The sequence below is a fragment of the Sardina pilchardus genome, chromosome 17, assembly GCF_963854185.1.
Source record: "Sardina pilchardus chromosome 17, fSarPil1.1, whole genome shotgun sequence".
Lineage (NCBI taxonomy): Eukaryota > Metazoa > Chordata > Actinopteri > Clupeiformes > Clupeidae > Sardina > Sardina pilchardus.
Window position 1 is genome coordinate 25,896,509 of NC_085010.1, and position 20,698 is coordinate 25,917,206.

A 20,698-nucleotide genomic window follows, 5' to 3' on the forward strand; every position below is an offset into this window, starting at 1 on the left:
GAAACGCGTCTGTGTGAATAAATGGTGATTGATTATGAAAGTACAAAAGGACATGCCTTCCAATGTAGGCTACTTAAGTTTCAAAAGTAAAAGTACTGAAATTATGACATAGGCCTACAGTTGCATTTACAGTTGTTGAAATGATTCGGCACAGCCATAGGCATTCATTGAGTCTTTCTCCTTCATTCAAGGACGAAATCAACTAAGAATTGTTGTGTGTAGAACGCACTAATAAACAAACTAACGTAATATATACTTCATATAGTAACAACTTTTTGCTTTCTTGAATGCTTTACACTTTCCTTTTGTGTTTGATAGTAGGCCTATGAGATTGTCTAGCACTGTCTGTCTATCTATCATTGTTTGTTCAATGTGCATCATGGGGCTTATGGTACATCAATATTCTGAAAAGGGGTCAAGAAGGTAGCCTACAGTAAATAGTGCATATAACAATAACATAGGTTAGGCAACACCATGATTTAAAGCCTATGCTTAATAGAAAATACTCTTGACATGTAGGCCTAGCCTATTTGGACAGTCTTTAAAGGTAGGCTTCTTCAGCTGTACTTCAGCTGTCACAATAGTGGAGTATAAAGAAACATAGTTGGCCTAGAAATGCACTGGAGTAAAAGTCAAAAGTTTATCAAAATTATAAATTGTGAAAAAGCGACTCAAGTTCAATTGAGTCATAATCGCAGGCCTACTCAATGTCCGCCATTGGCTTTGATAGGGCTAATGTTATGAGATTATCTAAGGATATTTTATGGGGAAATAATAAACTGGGAAACTAGTTAAAAGTGGGTAAAAGGTTAAAATAAGAGAAAGTGAAACCTGGAAAACGGGAGATCTGACCCATATAAGGCTGTTGTCCGGTGGGCTTATATCTTATTTAAATTACGCCCCTTCCCAGAATTTCCCTATGACCTAAGCTACGCCTCTTCCAGGAAAGAAATGTACGGCAGATGTTTATATTCTCGAGTCCGAGAAGTGCGCACGCTTGTTATCACATTTGCTTCGTCTCAAGATGGCACAAGGGAGCACCGTCCTCAGAAACATCTTCGGCTTCTTCAATCTGCTTTTTGCGGTAGGTATAGCCTGAAGATTTCGTCTAATGTGCGATCATGTGTAGGCTATCTTATAGCCTGTTATTTTTATGGTAGGTCTATTTAGCAGAGCTGTACGTGTCCAAAGCGACTCAACTGCATTAGTACACGTTAGGCTACCATAATATTAAAATAAACAGTTCGTAGTCGAAATGAAATAGCCTAGACTACAGGAGAGAAGGCAACGACTGTATTGAAAAAATATGCTTTTGTTTTGATGGTCTCTATAACTTCTTTGCAGATTGCTGGCGTCTTGGCTATTGCCTTGGCAATAGTAATCCAGGTTCATCTTGGTAATGTGCAGGAGGTAAGAACCATAAAGCTAATAATGTGTTTTCATTTATGCAGGACTACTTTTTTTAACCACAGTTATATGCCTACTATAGCCTATCTCTTGTTTTTGATTGTTACTGTAACAATTTGAAATTTTATTGAAATTGAGAACTACCCTCAATGAACCTCCACGAACAATTTATCGAAAGTTGAATGAACCATATTAGCCTTACAGCCCGTCAGTAGTAACCTACTGTAGGTTACACTGTTTCATCACATTGTGAAAACAACTTAATTAGCCTACTTTCTTTTCTAGCTTGGACAGGTCGCTGCACTTATCATCTTGTACGTGATCGGATCCATTACATTGGTCACCTCCTTTTTGGGAGCATACGGCGCGTTCAGACAAGTAAAATGGATGCTGATCGTGGTGAGTGTTACTGGCTTTTGTCATGCAAAACTGGAATGAAATTAATAACCAGCAAGTAGGCTAATTAATTACCTCCTCTTATGCAGTTCTTGGTGCTGATGTGTGTTGGCTGTCTGTCCCTGCTCCGTTTTGCACTATTCATGGCCTTTCAGCGACCACAGGTATCCTACTCTGACCATAACTGAGCTTATATTATAACTTGATTGTAGCCTATTTTCATAAAATAGATATGTCCAATAAATTGTGCTTCCAGTGGCTCCCACTTCATGATATCCCATATTACCATATAATTTGAATTAAACTAAGATAACAAGCATGTTAGGTGCTGTCATTTTTGGATCCATATGGATTTAACATTTTTAACATTCAGTTTCAACATTTCTCTTTCTTCATCCCCTTTCTTCCCTCAAGGTTAACCATGCAATAGAAAATGCTATTAATGAGATGGGGCCATTGGACCAGACTTCTGAGGATTTCCAGAAATTCATGGATGGAGTGCAGAAATCGGTAAATATCAGCAGAAGAGATGATTCTGTAGTAGACCTTGCTCTTTTAGAAAAAAGGTATCAATTAGGTCATAATAGCGTTTTTGATTTGACATCTAGAACTCCTTTTATTGAGCAACTTAAGGAGTGTGGCAATTAATGAGGGAGGGGTCTGGTAGTCTGACTATCACCATACTAAGCTCAACCTTCTCAGACTGAACATTAGTATGGGGAGGCTGTGCTTTGTTTCGACTGCCAAGAGGCGTGATCAATGGGCATTGCTGAATGACTCCACACATGTGGATAGTCCTTCAACCAATCTGACCAACGATCCGGTGCGTCTTTTGGATAAGTTTCTAATTTGAGCCAAAGGTTCTGGCAGAGAACAGAGGAGATAGATGTGCAGGTTTCCAGCCTGAGCTGGTGGGCGAAATCCAATTTTACTGGAATTTCAGGCAAGGTTCACCCTGCCTAGGTCTGGCGCATCATCTAAAAATCACTATCGTACCTAAAACACATTGTGCTACTGACCAAGGGAAACCCGGTCAGAAATCCGTGGCGAGTTGTTTATGTGTTATTTTAAGAGCACGTCATCAACAGTGATATGGGCGAGTGCACAATGCGCCTTGCGTTTCTCATCCATAGGAATGGGCACAAGCACACATCCATCCAAAACATTACAAATTACATGATTACAATGGGAAACATCATTGTAATAAAGATATTACGAAATACATCCCACAATTAGTTATTCACCATCATTTGAAAATTGGTAATGGCGGATAAAAGTGATTAGGCGACAGGCGAGTGGCACATATGAAGCACAGCTGAAGACGCACTGTCACAAGATGTAAGCATGCAACTGCTCTGCAGGATAAATGTCCTTTGATTATTTACTCAGACATATAACAATATTTGGCTAAGTGTTGCTTTTTTGTCAGGCTATGTTTCAATGGAAACTTATTGTTAGTCAGTAGTGAAAGTAAGTGATTATGGTGAAGTTAGTTTCACTTTGCCAATGTGTGTGCAGGCTATACACTGCTAGGTTTTAGTAAAACATGGCTTATTGGAATACCTGTTCCATATAGTCTCACGTGCTCCAGACGGAATCAACATGAATGTGGGCTGCCACTCCCAAAGATATCTATACGTTTTGCGTGGGTGACCAAGCGTTTTAGACCGTCATGATAGAGGCTGAAATGTTACAGTTACATATGAGAGATCCTAAATAGGTCAGCTTAAAATATAAAGACTAGGGCTGCAGTAGACCTTCAGGCCAGTAAACCTGTGATTAATTAGCTTGGAATATGCTGGAGGTACTGCAAGATAAATCTTTCTTTCTTTCTTTCTTTCTTCATTTATAAATTTTTGCTGTGAGCAAGAGAGACATTTTGTCATTCCTCAGCATCCGACAGTCTTAATGAAAGCCTCATATTTCTTCTGTGGTAACAGATGCAGTGCTGTGGTGCTTTCGATGGCTACAAAGACTGGAATGGCCATGTGCCTGAGTCCTGCAACTGCCCTGACACAGAGAAGGCCAAGGCCTGCGTGGCGTTGCCAGGCTACGGTTTTGAGGTGAGATACCACAATGGTAATCCTGCTTGGTCAACTTCGTTTGTAAAAGCTTAAAAAACATCAACACTCACCTCTAGTTCTGGTATTTGGGAACCCCTGGTCTATACATTTGACAGTAAGAATTTGCATAATGAAATTGAGTATTTATTAATTCTGTGGAAATATTGAGTGAAATAAGGTGAATACAAAGGTGAATATTGTATATAATTTTCAGTGGTTCAGTCTTTGTTGAATTATCTATTAGCAAAAGAGTAAATAAGTATAAGTATACATTTTCATCCTGTGAGGAAAATCTGGTCTCTGCATTTATCCCAATCCGTGAATTAGTGAAACACATACAAATAGTGCCCTCTCAGCTTTAATGCTATGAGCAGGCTGTTGGATAAATGTCTGTGGGAATTACTGTGGAAAACATTCAACTGTGATTGAACTGTGTTTCTACTTAGCTTGTTGTGCAAAAGTAGTCTGTTTTTCATTTTTGCTTCAGAAGAAGAAGCATGTGTCTGCCACCCGACCTACAGTACATGCTGTGGTTTTGGCACTTGACGTAGATCTAAGTGACGAGAATGTCAGGAAGGACACAGTTTTAGCCTCTAAGATGGGGTGTTCTAGTGACCAAGATAGTTAGAATAAAACCAGAACCAGAAATGAAGATAGAATAAAACAATAGATTGGGTGCTGTCACACTTGTCTTAAGTAACCCTGACTATAAAATGCTTGTGAAACATGCAACTCTTTGGAGTTAAGTTCGACCATCGCGTTGTTCTTTCCTCCCTCTTTGTAAAGATTCAATACAATTGTGAATCTGATGACTGACTATTGTGTCATTATTTCACACATAATTTACCGAACACAGGCACTTGTCACTCTTTTGTTTTCGTGCTCCTGATCAGTTCATATAAATGGGGGGTGTTTGGTATGTTTGTAGTGCTACAGTTTACAATGGTATTTCATTCCCTTATCTCCATTTTTAGGCTTCGTTCTCCGTCCCTGAAGGATCAAGGCGTTTTGTGTACAAACAGGTATGACTATCTACCAACCATCTATTGCCGGCGACCCGGGTTCGATTCCCGCTCCGTGGTCCTTTCCGGATCCCACCCCAACGCTCTCTCCCACTCACTTCCTGTCTCTCTCAACTGTCCTATCATTAAAGGCATAAAAGCCCAAAAAATATACTTATAAAAAAAAAGAATAAAAAAAAAACTGACATTTGAGTGGCTAATCTGACACATCAATATATTCAGTGCATTGTGTCTAAGAGTTCATTCCTCTTTTTGTTGTTATGCAGGCATGCGGTCCCCTTTTCCTGGATACCATCAATAAGTTTGTGAACATTGCACTGGGAATCCTCTTTGGGCTGACTGCTTTGACTGTAAGTGCTGATCTTACTACTGCTACTACTACTAATAATAATAATGATGATGATGTTGTTGTGATAGAAATTGTAATAGTGCATGTTATTCATGTATTTTGTGATGTTTACGTTTACTTAGCAGACAAGTTTATGCAAAGCAAATATTTTATTGGAAAGCAACCTTTCAGGTCACCCAAGTTTGCTTCAAAAATATATAAATTAAACAATGTAATTAAAACAGGAAAATAAATGCAATAACAAAAAAAAAAAATTGCAGTTATAACCCCTTTGCTGGACTTTTGAGAAAAACTAAAGACATTTGGCTTAGGGGTTGATTTGCAGTCTCTCAGATATGCACACACTACAAAACAACACTATGGAGGTCTTTTTCCTTAAAGGTACACTATGCAGGTTTAGGATATTTTTGGCGACTCCCTCTGGAGTCGCAATGTACTCCAAAGAGCTACATTTACTGACAAGGTAATGTTTAGCAATTTTCACAACATTTACCAGGGCACCGCTCTTGGAAGTTGGACGTTTTTTTCAGTAGGGACTCGCTACGTCTATGCTATATAGCTACGCTAGGTGAACGATTAGCCTATTACAAATTTGTTTACTATCAAACTGGCTTCGTAAAGGTGAAGATCTTGCATAGTGTACCTTTAAAGTAACACTCTCGAACTCATTATGTTGCTACTACACTGAATTACAATACAGAAAAGCAGGGTCTCTGACATTGTGCACAGAATGCTTGATATGCACTAAGGTTGTTGATTGGGTAGGATCAACACCCTTTTAAGAGGAACTATGCAGGATTGGCGATTTCATCTCTGGTTTCGGTTCCGTTTTCGCTCGTTTTATGCTTGCATATTTCTCTGCAGAGCTTCCCCGACAGCTTTAGCGTGTATATTTATACATATATAGGCTATATATAAATATATAAATTGCAAGCGTGGTTCTTCTTGTTCTTTACGCGTCTCAGACTTCCAGATGTAAACAAGGAGCGATCGTCTCCTGCAGAAACTGCAAGGTTGCAATACCGGATAGGGACACTGGGGGCGGGAGGAAATATTACTGTTTTCGATGAAATTGGTCAGTCAAGCAAAACAACGATTTCTGAGCGATTTTGCGACTATGAAAAAGTTGCAGGGTCTCTTTAAGTCAGTTTTCGACTAAGTGGGTACCATCTCAGCTCAATTAGGCAGGACACAAATATATTTTTTTAATCCTTGTCCATTGATGGAGATGTTGATGGGGTTAGTCATGAACTTGATCATGCTTCTCTGTTCTGCGTGTATCTCTACCCTCTACAAGGTAGTCTAACATGTTTTACCCCTTTGTTTTGTATTTATAGGTTTTGGGCATCGCAATCTCCAGCTGTTTGATCCATCAGATTAACAAGAACAGAAATGCAGGAGTGGTGTTTGCGCCTGCTTTTGCCTTCAGCGCAGTGCCACCAAAATACGACACGTTGGTCAATGAACCATACCACAAGAGTCCCTAAAGGTGATAGCACTTCCAACTGCTCCTTGAATTTCTCCTTGGGGATCAATAAAGTATCTATCTATCTATCTATCTATCTTGCACTGACTTTGGACAGCAGGTTTGACTTGGCAGAAGCACTGTGACTAGATCGGGAGCCACATTAATCATAAAACAGGAACACATACAAAGACAGCAGTTACAATCTCACTTTCTATGTACTGTAGGTTATGCTCAGCCACCCCGCAGAGCGATTTTGAGAATGATAAAAAGCTGACAGCCGATCAGAATACTGTCAAATTTTAGCCATCACATTCATCAACACGAGGAGAGACTTTCCTTATCGTTGGTCAGTGTGAACGCTTCTATATCGTTAAGGTCATAATCTTTAGAGATACTCTAAATCTCTGTCTATAAAGAGCCGTTTTTACTGGTGTGAACGGCCCTTTATAGACAACTCTGCCAGAGAATGTGAAATCCCATCTGTCAAGATTAAATTAGAGAGTCAGTATCAAAATAAATTATCAAGAATTCTTTACATGAAACAAAAAATGGTTCACTCCTTATACTTGAATGAGACCAAAGATCAGACATCTCAGAGATGATGAGTGATTTGGATGATTTGGATTTTGTAATTAATTTGGATGAAGAGTGTGGCTTAAGAACATGAAAGCACAGAGTCAGACAGGCACATATTTGGTTACCAGTCAAAACTTTGGACACCGCTGGACATACCCTCTTGAACACTTTGCACACTATAGGGTACTCAACTACAGGATTTATGTACCGAAAATGTTATACATTTTAAACCTTTACAGTTTTCACATTTGCACAAAGGTTAATTGTTACAAAGTTTTGTGCTTTTCTAAATATTCGGAACTATACATCAGCCACCCAAGAATATAGGAAGTTTCATCCAACTAGTGGCATATGTTTAGAAGAATGTAGCCTCCCGACAATTTGTGTTTACACATGTTCATGTAACTATCCCCACCCTTCTCTCAGCTCTTAGTGAAGGTTCTTTTCACACTATTTTCTTATTTTTGTTTTACACTTGTTTATTGCTCATGACCTTGTTTGGATTTCTACTCATTTTTATTTTCTTGTTTATTCTATTTTACCTGTTTTACTCGATTTTATCCCCTTTTCTGCTTCATATCATATCCATATTACATGGATACTTTCAAATTCATTGTTTTTCTTTATTTTTAATGTATTAACTTGTCCTGCCCAAACCTGACTTCTTGCGATGCTCTTGGTCAACTGTTGTATTTAAATGTTTTATATAAATAAAAGTGACGACTTGACTTGACTTGTTATTTGATCCCATCTGGCTACTAGAGCATGTATTCCTGTAACAGCTCATGGTTGCTCTGTGTTTATATTGAACATGATGGTGCCAACTTACGGACCTCTACACTACAACAACAGACTACACAGTCATGCTGACTATTGTGAAGGCATATCCAGGCAAAGGATTTGCAGGCTAACCATGCCGTTAACCTATAGTGTACATGCAAAAGGGCAGCTGTTGAAGGATATTAGCGTACACTGATCAAACAATCAAACGATCAAACCTGGAGCATCTGCATCGTTGGTCTGATTGGTTGAAGGAATGTCCAATTGCGTACAGAGTCAGTAATACTAACAAACTCTCTCCTCGATCCTCCAGGCTCGTTTCCACTGATCTAATAACTAACTCTGGGGGAAAAGAGCCTTGGTAAAAGGTCTCTTGCGTCGGAAGATGGGTCAAACTGCAGGCTATGTGATGTCATCATAGCTCTCTCAGTACAAAAGTGACTAAGGGTATAGGTACTTTAGTGCTTTGACTTGTAGTGTCACCTAACAGTACATTCTTTCATTACATTGCATGCATGTAAACATTGGACAGTAAACACTTGTTTGTTCGTCTGTTCTGGACATGAGAAGGTGCCTAACACCAAAGCCCTGTCTATTGTATGTGAACAGCCTTTAACCTTGACTGACTCCTTTACATTTCTTGGCTCACATATCAGCCACAATTTGAAATACAGTGGAACTGGACAGGATGGAAACCTGCACATTGATCTCTTCTACTTCCTGTCCATGTTTACTGGAACCAATCACAAAATGGTTATCCACCAGGTGCACCTGGATCGTTGGTCTGATTGGTTGAAGGACTATCCAAATGCCTACAGAGTCATTTGAACTATGCCCATTGATCTTAGCTCTACAATAATACAGCGCAGACTCCCCAGACTAATGTTCAGTCTCAAAAGACTAAGCTTAGTCTGGTGATAGGCAGTCTTGAATGAACGAGTACTTTCTCACAGGTTGTTGCCCTTAAGACACTATAGCATTCTGCTAATGAATGACGTCATTGACACGTTTGAAAGGCAAATAACAAAACAAATAGAACAAATAAGTGACCTAAAAAATACAATCCTCAGCAGTGCATGTTTTCGTTGTCCCACCTTTCGAATGTAACATTCCAATTTCTATTAAAATATATATATATATCCTGAGAAAAGGATATTGAAGGGATTTTGAAGGGTACAGCTCAAAATATACCTCCCTGCACTTACGCATGAGCGCCCTCAAGTGGAACCAGAGCAGGAACTGCATCCAGTTTAGCAAGAGTTGAGGTTGTCCCCTTATTAGACATTCTCTGGCTTGGCCTCACTATAGCCTACTTCAAAATCCAACATAGGCCATTTCATAGGGGTGTAAAGGTACACATACGATATTCGTACCAAACAGTTTAGGTACAAGTCATGAGGTTCAATACAAATGTGTACCAAATGCAGTCTTGAACTAGCCTGGCTTGCAAAAAGTATTTCACAGCTTTTCAAAATGCTATTCCCATTGCGCATCAGCAAAACTGTCAATGAATTTTAGGCTACCAGTACCTATTACTAGAGGCTTACTGTGACTCCAAAACCGAGGTACACACCAAACTGTGATTTTTATACTGTTACACCCCTATTATTTAATCATTTCACTATTTCTTACTAATGAAGGTCAGTATACTAATTGAAAATGTAAATATATTGTAACCATTGTGTGAGAAATTCAGAGAAAAAATTAAAGCCAAAACATGAACTGGATGTATCAACAATATATTATTGTTGTAATTTTCTCAGTTTTACAAATACATTCATTTACAGCATAAAAAATAATGTATTACATAGCAGACACTCGATTAATGTTACATCATGAAAACCACATAGCTGTCATTCAAAGGCAAAAAAAACAAGCATCCTAATTGGTTTGGTGCAATGAAGGATTATGCTGCAAGTCAGATCTGACTATCGTATTTGAGCTCTGTGTATTTTGAGTCACTTGCATGTGTTGTAAAAGTGACTGGCGGTGCGATCGTCTTTCTTCTCATTTGGCACAGTATTACAATGGATAGCACGGGTAAAACAGCCTGTGGGGGCATCACAAAAAAGTTGAAATGAGACAATATAAATATAGCTTTAAGCTGCAAACACAATAGTCAATTTCAGTGATTGGACTAATAAGGCATCATTAACACAATGCTTTCCTATCAACATGAGCACATACCACACATAGAAGACTTGCGAAGATAAAAGCTGATATTATCTTGAGGGACGCTGAATGGATGTGGTACAGGTAGGGAAAACAGGACTGGAGATGAAAACACAACAAAGATTAAAACATTTCAGAATGCAATGTTATAAGACTATAACTGAAGCTCATTCAATACTGCCTCATGAGGCCAAATCTGTTTACTAATGTAATGCCACAAGCCAGATACTAAGCAAAAACATTGGTGAGTAAGTAGGCTACAATACCACATGATAGTTTAGTTTATGCATGAGACATTATTCATTGTGTCACTTTAAATTGGGGCCCTGAGGGTGTTTCATACATTAGAAAATATAACATTTGGCCACCGTGTTCCACAAAAAGGTCTCAACATACCAATCCCATAATCATAATATATTTGATGCGGACATGTCCCCCCAATATTCAACCATATATTTTCACCAGACTTTGGTATTAACTCAAGAAATCCAGACATAAAAAGAAATTCAAACATTAAAATCCATAATAAAGTGGAACGACACAGGAAAAAGTGCTGAACACTGTCTTAAATACGTTGTGGAGAAGCCTTCGTTTGTCATAACAGGTTAAATACATAAGCTGCATCCATTGGGAAAAGAGCCGCAGCAAACCATGACTCTTCTGGACTTTAAAGGTGCACTATGCAGGTTTAGATATTTTTGGCAACTGTAGCTCTCTCTAGAGTCGTAATATATTGATATATAAATCTGCTATAGCAAACGTCTTGCTACTTATCCCCCCTCCGTACATAATGCTAATGCTTTTGTTGTGGATGTGAAGGATAAACAACAAGTGAAAATGATCCGAAGTGCAATATCTGCTGACAACCTGATGTTCCATGATTTTTAAGATTTTCTAAGATTGAACATTACTCTGGGGAGGACATTACTCAATGACAGGAATGTAAAACTGGATGGAACATTCCAAAACAACCATCAACTTTTTAGATCTAACCATTTTTAATGATAAAGATGGGAAGCTCAATACTGCTGTGTATTGTAGAAAAATACTGTATGTTAAAAGCGGATAGCTTCCATAATGGGCTCAAAAATGATATGACCATCTTTTGGCCAGTTCCGTCTTAGAGATATTTGTGATATACCGACAATGAATATGAAGTGCACATGAAGTGCACAAAAATGTTAAAGAAACTGTACATAATGCATACAGGAAAGCCCAGTCCATTCCTAGATCAGAGCTACGCAATCCTCTAAGCTTTTAAAAGGGCCCCAACACCATGTGATATAGTGCCAAGTCATCTTCCTGCTAAAACAGATTGCTTGGCTTCACAGACAGTTAAAAGGTAATGTAAAATCATTCATTAATTGTGACACTATTCTTGCAGTGTACGGGTTATCATGGAAATGTGGTTGCTTTTACGTAGGCCGAGCCAACAGAGTATCCAAGCACAAAAATGCCATTAGTAAAAGCAATTCGGATTATCCTATGACAAAACACTTCCAAAATGTGCACAACAGTAATCCAGAAGGCCTAATAGTTGAGGGTTTAGAAACGATCCAAAAGAGACTTTTAAAACAATTTAAGGAGAGTGCCTTGGATTTCCCTCTTTCTACATGTATTTGAATTCCTGACCCAAAGAGCACCTTCAAACATCTGACTGAACTTTCTGAGCCCTCTGGACTTTTTTGTCTTTAAGACCATCAAATTGGCTTCGTAAACGTGAAACTCTTGCATAGTAATGTTATGATTTCTTTACATTTGTGGATTTGCTTAGTTAATACTAGTTAGAGTAATATAGTAAACTATTAGAGTAATAATTAGAGTTAACTAATGTCTGGTGAAGATTTAATAGCCTCATTGGAAATATAATTACCGAAAAATAAAGTCGATGGATTCAATACTTACACTGTATACTGATGGTCATGCTGGTGCAGTGGTAATGCCAACACCTGACAATTGACGGCCCGGGTCTGACGCCCTTCCAGACAAATATGGCTACATACTCTACATAATATTCTTTTCTATCTGACATGTTTTTCCATCTGTTGTGAATATCTATTTGGAAAGAATATCAGCAAGTTCTGGAGTACCTCTAAAATAATATTAGAATATTAAACACCATATTGACCCTATCTGTATTAATCGATAATGACTGAGAAGGCCTGGTTGACATAACCATTATATCCCTCAGAGGTAGCACAGCCCTCTTTTTTTTTTATATAGTATCTATTTATTTATTTTTCTTTTTAATTTATTCTGTAGTTGAATGGACACTTGAGCACAAGGAATTTCAATACTTATAAATGCTTATTTATGAGTACATACAGTACATGACAATAAACTTTGAACTTGAAGTTGAACTTGAGATGGTCATTACCTGCCCAAACACATGGACTTCCTCCGTTGCGTTGCTCTCACGTGACATCATAATCTAAACAATGGCAAAGACAAGTGCCATATTAGGAGAAGGTTCTGTGTTGAGTGCTCACAGTAAAGAGAGAAACAAAGGGATATTCACTCACACAGTGCACCGAGTTTTCAAGTGGAGCTGGACATAGGCAAGACTGTGGGACCGTATTCCCCCAATCATGGGTTCCGTTTGTAATGCCACAACAATGAAACTGTTAAGAGAGTGTTTGTGAGGGAGAGAGAACTTTTTTACACAGTCCTATTCTCTTGTCACAAAAGAGACACACACACACACACACACACACACACACACAGTGAGAGGAAGTGGGACTTGTTACATATCTCATTCATATCCCAGCCTTCGATGAAAATTTGCAGAAGTGATTTACCATGGATTGGAAGCTCTCCAACTTAGCCTGCATTGCATCGCTCTCTTCATTAAGTGGCTTGTCCCGTATGTAACCATCTCTAGCGATTTCTTCTGGCTACAGAAAAACGTATCTGTCAAATATGTATATAGCCATTTAGGCTATTACCAAACACAACCCAGTGAATTTATTGAAGAAGTGTGTAACCTAATCATACTGTCAAATCACAAGTCTACCACACTGATCTGCTGATTTACACGTACCACGTATGACGAAATGACTGCAGATAATCCTGTCACAAGAAATACCAAGCACACCAGAATCATCCCAACAGAAAACTGTGCAAATGGAATGAAATGAACACAAGTATTGTAAATTATAAATGTATAAAATCAATCAAATGGGGTGGACAAATCTATTAATGTTTGGCAAATATACAATGGACTCGTTCTTAAATAAATACTACATGAGGTTGTCTGGTTTCACAATCACTACCATGATGACGACCACACTTTACTCACCACAATCAGTGCCCACTGTTTCTTCTTGAGGACGCCATAAAGACCCACTGCACACATCAGCACGACCCAAACTCCAAATGCGTGCAAAATGAAAAATACTCCATGAATGTCTGAATCGTCACCCTAAACAGAAACATTTGTGCTATTAGAATACTGATAATGAACTTAACTAAGTGTTTATTTGTACCCCTGGTACAGATATAGCCTGGGTCACAGAGCTGGGCTAGTCGCACCCCATACTGTATGACGCGTGACAACAAATGTGTTGTCCAAAGAACAAGGCAGACATTTGGTTTTTTTTTCTCGTTATCTCGTCGTTTTTTTTCCCCATATCTGTTTGGTGTGGAAAAGTCGTGTTTTATTTTCAGTTTTTGTTCAGTGAATACAACCGTCAGTTTGAAATTTTGCGATTATGACGATCAGGCCTATATGAACAATATAAGTCTGCCTGCAAACTCTCATCAGAATGTGGTAATAGCTCAGTGGTTGTCAAGGTAACACATAGGGGTCTGGGGTTTGATTCCCTTGTAAAGTGTTTTGGCAGAGATATAGAAGTGTAAATGCACATGTGTACCAATGTCTCTGCAGAGAAGGCTAGCATACACTGATGTTTACACCAGATGGGGTATTAATAGAACACATTGCTGTGTACCCTGGAGTATGAATAACATACACTTCTTATTGCCCCAAGGTACAAATAGCATACACCGCTAATTTATTGCCCCAGGTGTACAAATAGCTTCACCCCTATAACATTTACAGTAAAGGTGCGAGATCCAGAATGTAACACAATCATTAGTTTAAATGTTAGAAACTAATACTTTTCTGAAGTTGTTCCTTCATCTATACTTGTGCAGTACCTCATAGACGCCATAGTGAATCCCATGCAGAAACAGTGTCAGGGAAAGCCAAATAATTCCCAGAATCTGAAAAACAAAATAACATGTCACATACCGAATGACACCAGCAACAGTTATAATGTCATCATGCCGCAACTCTACTTTCAGTGATGCAGAAACACCAAGGAGATTGTGTGTTGGAATGGTGACATTTGTAGGAGCTAAACAAGGCAATGCCGTAATATATGAGATTACATAGCCCACCAGGCCTTTCTTATACAACTACTGTACCAAGATGTGACCTGTTTTCCAGTCTTTTTTTCCACCCCTACTTAAAAATTCCTTCTTAGTTTTGCAACTGATATGAAACATCTGTCTGCACCCTTCACGGTGTAAGACGCATTTCATAACAAGTGAGAGCATTTCCAAAATCTTGTTTTGCTTCAGTATTTATTGAAATGTCAAAGTCGAGTTGACTAAAAAACTATACCCCTTTCCCCTTACTTATACTTACCCCTATAACAACATCCACAACAATGAATGTCCTCCTCAAGCATGTGTTCACAGGTGCCATCATCCAAAACTGAGATTTTCTGTCTGTGTGCAAATAAAAGTGATTCGTTCTCGAAGTAATCCCTTTTCTGTTGCGCCGTCACTCCTCACACACTGTTCTTGTAGGCTGGCTGAGAGAGGGTCGTTTTTGGTCTCCCTAGTTCCTTGCAGTTCTTGGTTCCTGTAAACACATTGTGCAATACAGACTCTAGAGAAAAAAAAGTCTTGGATCGCAGCAGAGCTGGAGGAGGCTCTAGGAAAACACCATACATCTGGGTGCACGGAAAAACAGTATTGCTTTCCAGAGAAAGTGAGACAGGCCTATTGGGGACTTGATGTTGAGGAAAGTATTCAAACAAAGTCCATGTCAGCTTACATCACGTGACAACTGAGCAAACATCAGATCAAAAGTCCATTGATAAACGTTTACACAAACACGTTTGCACAGAATAATGTACGCTGGTTTGTCAAGAAACCAGAAATATTAGTGCATTGTGGTAATATGATTGTCATAGATGTTATGGTGGAAAGAATGTTTCTCTTACTGTATCACAATGTAGCTTGCAATTTTGCCAAATAACCTGCATTGACATCCCTTTGATTTATCTATTTTTAAGTTGCACATATTAAGGAAACATCTCAATACATACCCTTTTGGGCTTTTGAATAGTTATGTACAGAATGTACTGTATGCCTATTGATGAAGCTCATTTTGTGTAAAGAGTATTCAAGCGCTAACCGAATAAAAAAAAAAAAGCTCTGATCATGCTTCAAGTGACAAAGGACGGAGAGAGAAGGCAGCTCAATTTTCACAAACAGTAAGCCATGTCTGAAGAGAGGATGACTACGCAAGGAAATGTTTTACACTTACAGCAACTTAGATCATCTCACTTCTGCAATCCCTTTCTCTGCCAGTTATTTAACCCCTATGGTATGGACTACTTAACCGTTTGGAATAGGCTCGCTTACTATTGCCATTAGTAATCATTAATTTACCTTGACTATAACACACATTGAGAAATAGTCCTCATCCCCTGCCCATACTGCCAAATATTTTTGCTGAAACCAACACTTTTGGTGATTCAGGAAGATGATCCAGTGCAAGAAGAGTAATGAGTCGGTTGCATGCTCACACACACAAACTTTGTATGTTTGGTCCTCTGGCTTAAGAAGGGACACTTTATGAGGACAAGTTGAAATGAATACGATTTCACAAATAAAATATATATATGACTGAGTTCACTAAAATATTATTAGGGACAATTTTGTCATCCCAAAATATCGATATGGACATGACCCTATGGTATCTATGCCCTTGACACATATAATACTCTCTCTCTCTCTCACATCAACCCACTCACTCAACCACATGAGTATTTGCCGACCCACACTTGCCTGTTTTCAGTAGAATTTCGTAGGAACTTGACTATGATGTAGACTATGTCCTGCAAAGCTGATGATACACAAGGTACATTTCTGTGCAATGTGTAGTCATTATTTATCTTGTATTGAGAACTTTGATCATGAAAGGCAGTTTCCCCTGTGAAATTGCTCAACATGTCGCCCCATCATGTAGCCTATCACCTAAAGCAGGGGTTGGCAAGAAACTTGGGCAGTGGGCCAGTATTTTTCATTGACAGTAGACAGCAGGTCGCAGGCAAAAGTAGGCTTTATTAATATTTAAACACAGCTCCAGTCTATTAGTCCACCAACGCATCTAGAATGGAGAATAGATAAAAAATAATCTGTGAAAAAAAAACATGGATGGTTTATTTGAGCGATCAAATTGCGTAACACTTAACTGGAAAGTATCAGAAGAGTGGCATGACACTGTCATGAACATGTTACAAACATTATAAACAGTCATAAACGTTTATGACATAACACACATGTCTTCTGAGTTAGAGTTAGGGTTCATGTGTCATGACAGTGAGTGTCATGTGTTCATGATAATGCCATGTCACATGTAGATACCTTGAGGAGCGTCTGTTATGTCGACCAACCATACATGCTAGGTCAAATTGTAGATCCTATTCTTCAGTGGTTCCGTGTTGGTGGAATGAGTTGCCCAGTGCTCTCCGTTCCAGCAACAGCTTTGGATCTTTTAAGAGGGGTCTTAAGGCATATTTGTTCAATATGCACTTAGTCCTTTGAGTTTGTGATGTGTTATGGTTTGTATAATAGTATTGTTTTGTTATAATTTGTCCATTGATAGAATTTGACATTTATTTTGCTATTGTCCTTAAATTTAGCCATACCATGCTTTAGTTATTTATTATATTATAATTAACTGAGTGACTTATTTGATTGCTTTTCTCATTTCACTGTTTTTATTTCTCATTAGGTTAGTGCTTAAATTATTGTTTTACTGATAATATTACTATTCTCCCTATTGTAATTGTTCACTGTTAATTTAATTTGTACTGTTATTTATTTGTATGTCGCTTTGGACAAAGGCGTCTGCTAAATAACCATAACCATAACCATAACCATAACCATAACCATAACCATAACCATAACCATAACCAAGTAAAATGTCACCTTATATTGTCTTGATTAACTCTGTTTTATCTACCCCCTTTCAATACTGGTAACAAATGCCTTGAGTTAGGTTACAATCATTTTGACGATGGACTGTTTAACACGAAGCCTGACTTAACCTAGTCTAGGCCTATCCTAATTACTTCTTTGGATGAATTCTATCTTCATTTTTTTCTTAAATACTTGGCTCAACCCTCTAACAATGACAACAATGTGAGAGCAGGCCCGGTTCTCACTATGCAAGTTAATGAAGGTCCCCTCCCCCGTCTCCCCTTGGATCAAGCTAGAGACAGACGTGTACAGTTATAGCGAAAGTGCCTCATACACTAGGAAGATGAACATAAAACCGAATTAGCATTCAGGGCATGAAGAAAAAATGGAAGAAACTTCACGAGCATGAGCAGCGGGAACAGCAGTCGGGTAAACTTGTGATCGTTTCATGGTTTTTGACGTTGCATCTCTCCAGCGCGTGTTGCTGGCCTAGTCTAGGCCCATCTAACAGGGAAGTGAATCCCCTGATCAGTCTGCGGCTTGCTTGCCAGCCTTTCCCTGCAGGGTACTTTGCAAAATTGCATGTTCCGTTCTTTGAATGTGAGCAACTGGGTAAAACTGAGTACAACTGGGTACAAGACGAAAGACAAAAGAACTCACCTTTAATCGAACTCTTTGAAGAAAGACAGTGCAGGGGACAGGCCCCTCACCGCATGCAGGTAGCCACTAAAACAGTCTGCCCTACACTTAAAGCAGGTGTCTGCCGTCTCTGCCCGGCGGTCTGTGCAGACCCTGCACCCCACCATGGATCCACAGCACGTGGCAAACATGGGGTCCTCCATTACAGCTGCAGATGTGTAAATAAAAGTGAAATTATTTAAACACATTCATAATTCAAGTATTCTTAAAAGCATTAAACCAGTACAATTTAAATACCTCAACACTACTAACAGAACAGGCAAAAGTATGTGAATTTTGTGTTACACATACATACCTTTGCAAACGAGGCAGGACATTGCCTCTTTTGCCAGAGGCAGGGCAGGTCTGGCCAGACTTGTCCTGGACATCTCAGTCAAGTGCTGTATGGCCTCTGTTATACCATGTAGGCCTTCAGCCGCTGCTTTTAGCTCCTCCACCTTCTCCAGAACCGCAGAGCTGTCTTCCGAAAATACATAATGCATATCATGGAAATAAGTGCTGCGAACTGTATGACTGGTCACAGACAAGCATAACTGTTGGAAGATGTTGAATACCTGGATTTTGCCCTCCGCCCTTGTTGGAACTCTATGAGTGCCTCCTCCGTCAGGGCAAAAACCTTACGTGAATTTTGTCTCCAGTAATGGGAAGCTGAAGTACGAGAAAACGTTTAAATTAATTATGCTGACTGACTGATATTTGTGTGGCATTATAAATGACACCAGTGGCATTACTTACTGGTCCCTCTGACTCTACAATGGCGTTGCCCTGACTGTCAGTCAGGACAACCTCCTCCTCACTGGCAAGAGCTTCCCGCACCTTGCCAGTTATCCCCTCCAAATTGGCCTCGGCCTCCAAAAAACGAATGACGACCGTCTTGGAGGAGACAAGGCGGGTTGCCTACCACCTCCCCCATATGAGTGGATCTGAATGGATCAGAGTGTTGACATATCGACATTAAAATGCTATTTAACTACTTTTAGAGCAGATTTCATATTATAACAAAATAGCCTACCTCTGGAAGGACCGCCCGAAGCCAGAGGCCCGTGGCGGCATCCTGTGGCCAGTTGTGCCGGAGGCGGTAGGCAGGGAAAAGGAGAAGGGGACAGGAGCAGAGGGGGGTATGTGGGCCACAGGGCCACTGCTGTCGGGCTCCCCATTCATCTCATAATGGCCCCGATCCTGGAGGGTCCCTGTTGGGAAATGGCCATTCTCCTGGGGGAAAATGGCTCCATTGCTGTCGTTGCCGACTCGTCGGTCAGATATATTGTGCTGCTACAGGAGCTCGTCTCAACTGTAGAGCAGATCTTTACACATCTGAAGGCGCTCATGTCTGAACCTTTTTTGACAGAGCTCAGCCCACCTTAGATGTTTTTTTCCGCCATTTGCTGATCGTTCTTCAAAAGATGTTGGATATGCAATTTCTGGCCGTGCCTATAGAAAAATCAGCCAGACCCATCAGTTAACATTATCTTACACACTGTAAGTATAGCCATACAACAATACTGTATTTTACATAACATTCATCCTTTCAAGTCCTATTTACATATGTATTACACAATATATACATGAATAATCCATACATGAACCATAGGCACGTGCACATACAGCATACTCATGTGAAAGTGTTTCTGTGCGTGCACATACAGTACAGTAGAGGACACATACCCCTTCCATCCATCCAACCATTCATCCAACCCAACAAAATATTAGCAGTTTAGACTTACTCGTGGAGCTGTCTTCCACAGCAGAGTCCCTGGTGTTGGCTGACTCTCTCGATGGCCTCTGTTGATATGATGTTGGCGGCCATTTCTCTTCCGTGACCTTCAGATGTTTCAGCAGCTGGCCCTGACAAAGGGAGGAGGATCCCCAACAACTGCAGCAGGAGATCCTTCACAATCCTCTCTGCTCAGTCATAAGAGAGCTCTAAATTGCCCTTCACAACGAGCTCACTCCCCTGCATCCCTTGGACGCTGCTGCCTGGTGAGCTGGTGTTGATGCTCGTGTAGTCCATCATTACCTGATCCACCAAGGGTTTCACCAGTGGATCAAGAACTCTGTCTGACAGCAGTTGATTGACCTTGTCACCTTGTCGGGTGTCACTAAGCTCTTTGGGGCTGTCACTGTCAGTAGAGGGAGGGGGTTTGATTAATGTTTTATTTTCATACCCGCGGTTTTAAACTTAAATGTAAATGTGAAACATAATGGTATGGTAAAAGGTATCTGTAAATATAGATCATGAGGGTAAAAGGTATCTGTGTTAGATATTGCAGTTCCTTTTGTGAATCTCTTAGATCGGAACTTCTCAAATGTATCACATCTCAAATTACACAGGTTCTATATTGAATAGTCCTCTTGCCCCCAAAAAACATTTAGGAAACTACGGAAAGATGTTTGGAAAGACCTGCTGTGTACAATAGTCCGGTCTCATGAATTACATGGTGGTCTTGCAACAAACTGCTGTACAAAAAATACTGTAAAAGTGTACAGTAAATGGGAATCCTGTCTGATCTTTTGCAATCTCCCACACACGTTTTCCTTTTGAATT

At 39.6% G+C, this 20,698-nt stretch overlaps 2 protein-coding genes across 4 annotated transcripts; one reads left to right on the forward strand and one right to left on the reverse strand.

Moving 5' to 3' along the window:
• Positions 1-955: 955 nt before the first annotated feature.
• Positions 956-8,009, forward strand: LOC134062297 (tetraspanin-8-like). 2 transcript variants are annotated; one of them, XM_062518265.1, is made up of 10 exons: positions 956-1,084; positions 1,345-1,410; positions 1,693-1,806; positions 1,893-1,967; positions 2,218-2,313; positions 3,744-3,866; positions 4,841-4,888; positions 5,155-5,238; positions 6,575-6,748; positions 6,808-8,009. In XM_062518265.1, the coding sequence occupies exons 1-9, from the start codon at positions 1,025-1,027 to the stop codon at positions 6,722-6,724; spliced, it is 816 nt and encodes a 271-aa protein (XP_062374249.1). In that variant the 5' UTR covers positions 956-1,024; the 3' UTR covers positions 6,725-6,748; positions 6,808-8,009. The 2 variants fall into 2 exon arrangements, with proteins under 2 accessions (XP_062374249.1, XP_062374248.1); XM_062518264.1 differs by having other exon boundaries at positions 6,575-8,009.
• A 1,775-nt stretch (positions 8,010-9,784) lies between these two features.
• LOC134061982 (tetraspanin-8-like) lies at positions 9,785-16,463 on the reverse strand. Of its 2 annotated transcripts, none has more exons than XM_062517847.1 (10): positions 16,318-16,463; positions 14,885-14,967; positions 14,392-14,457; positions 13,532-13,654; positions 13,274-13,348; positions 13,032-13,127; positions 12,756-12,854; positions 12,611-12,664; positions 10,249-10,332; positions 9,785-10,111 (listed from the first exon to the last, which is right to left on the reverse strand). In XM_062517847.1, exons 2-10 carry the CDS (start codon positions 14,945-14,947, stop codon positions 9,980-9,982), a joined length of 792 nt encoding a protein of 263 aa, XP_062373831.1. In that variant the 5' UTR covers positions 14,948-14,967; positions 16,318-16,463; the 3' UTR covers positions 9,785-9,979. The 2 variants fall into 2 exon arrangements, with proteins under 2 accessions (XP_062373831.1, XP_062373832.1); XM_062517848.1 differs by lacking the exon at positions 16,318-16,463 and adding an exon at positions 15,794-15,852.
• Between the last annotated feature and the right edge of the window lie 4,235 nt (positions 16,464-20,698).

Coding starts and splice junctions, on each gene's coding strand:
- LOC134062297 (XM_062518264.1), top strand. CDS start 1,025: ATGGCACAAGGGAGCACCGTCCTCAGAAACATCTTCGGCTTCTTCAAT. Junction 4,889..5,154: donor GGCGTTTTGTGTACAAACAG/GTATGACTATCT, acceptor GTTGTTATGCAG/GCATGCGGTCCCCTTTTCCT. Junction 5,239..6,574: donor TTGGGCTGACTGCTTTGACT/GTAAGTGCTGAT, acceptor TTGTATTTATAG/GTTTTGGGCATCGCAATCTC.
- LOC134061982 (XM_062517847.1), bottom strand. CDS start 14,947: ATGATGGCACCTGTGAACACATGCTTGAGGAGGACATTCATTGTTGTG. Junction 12,855..13,031: donor TGGAGAGCTTCCAATCCATG/GTAAATCACTTC, acceptor CTCTCTTAACAG/TTTCATTGTTGTGGCATTAC. Junction 10,112..10,248: donor TCGCAAGTCTTCTATGTGTG/GTATGTGCTCAT, acceptor ATGCCCCCACAG/GCTGTTTTACCCGTGCTATC.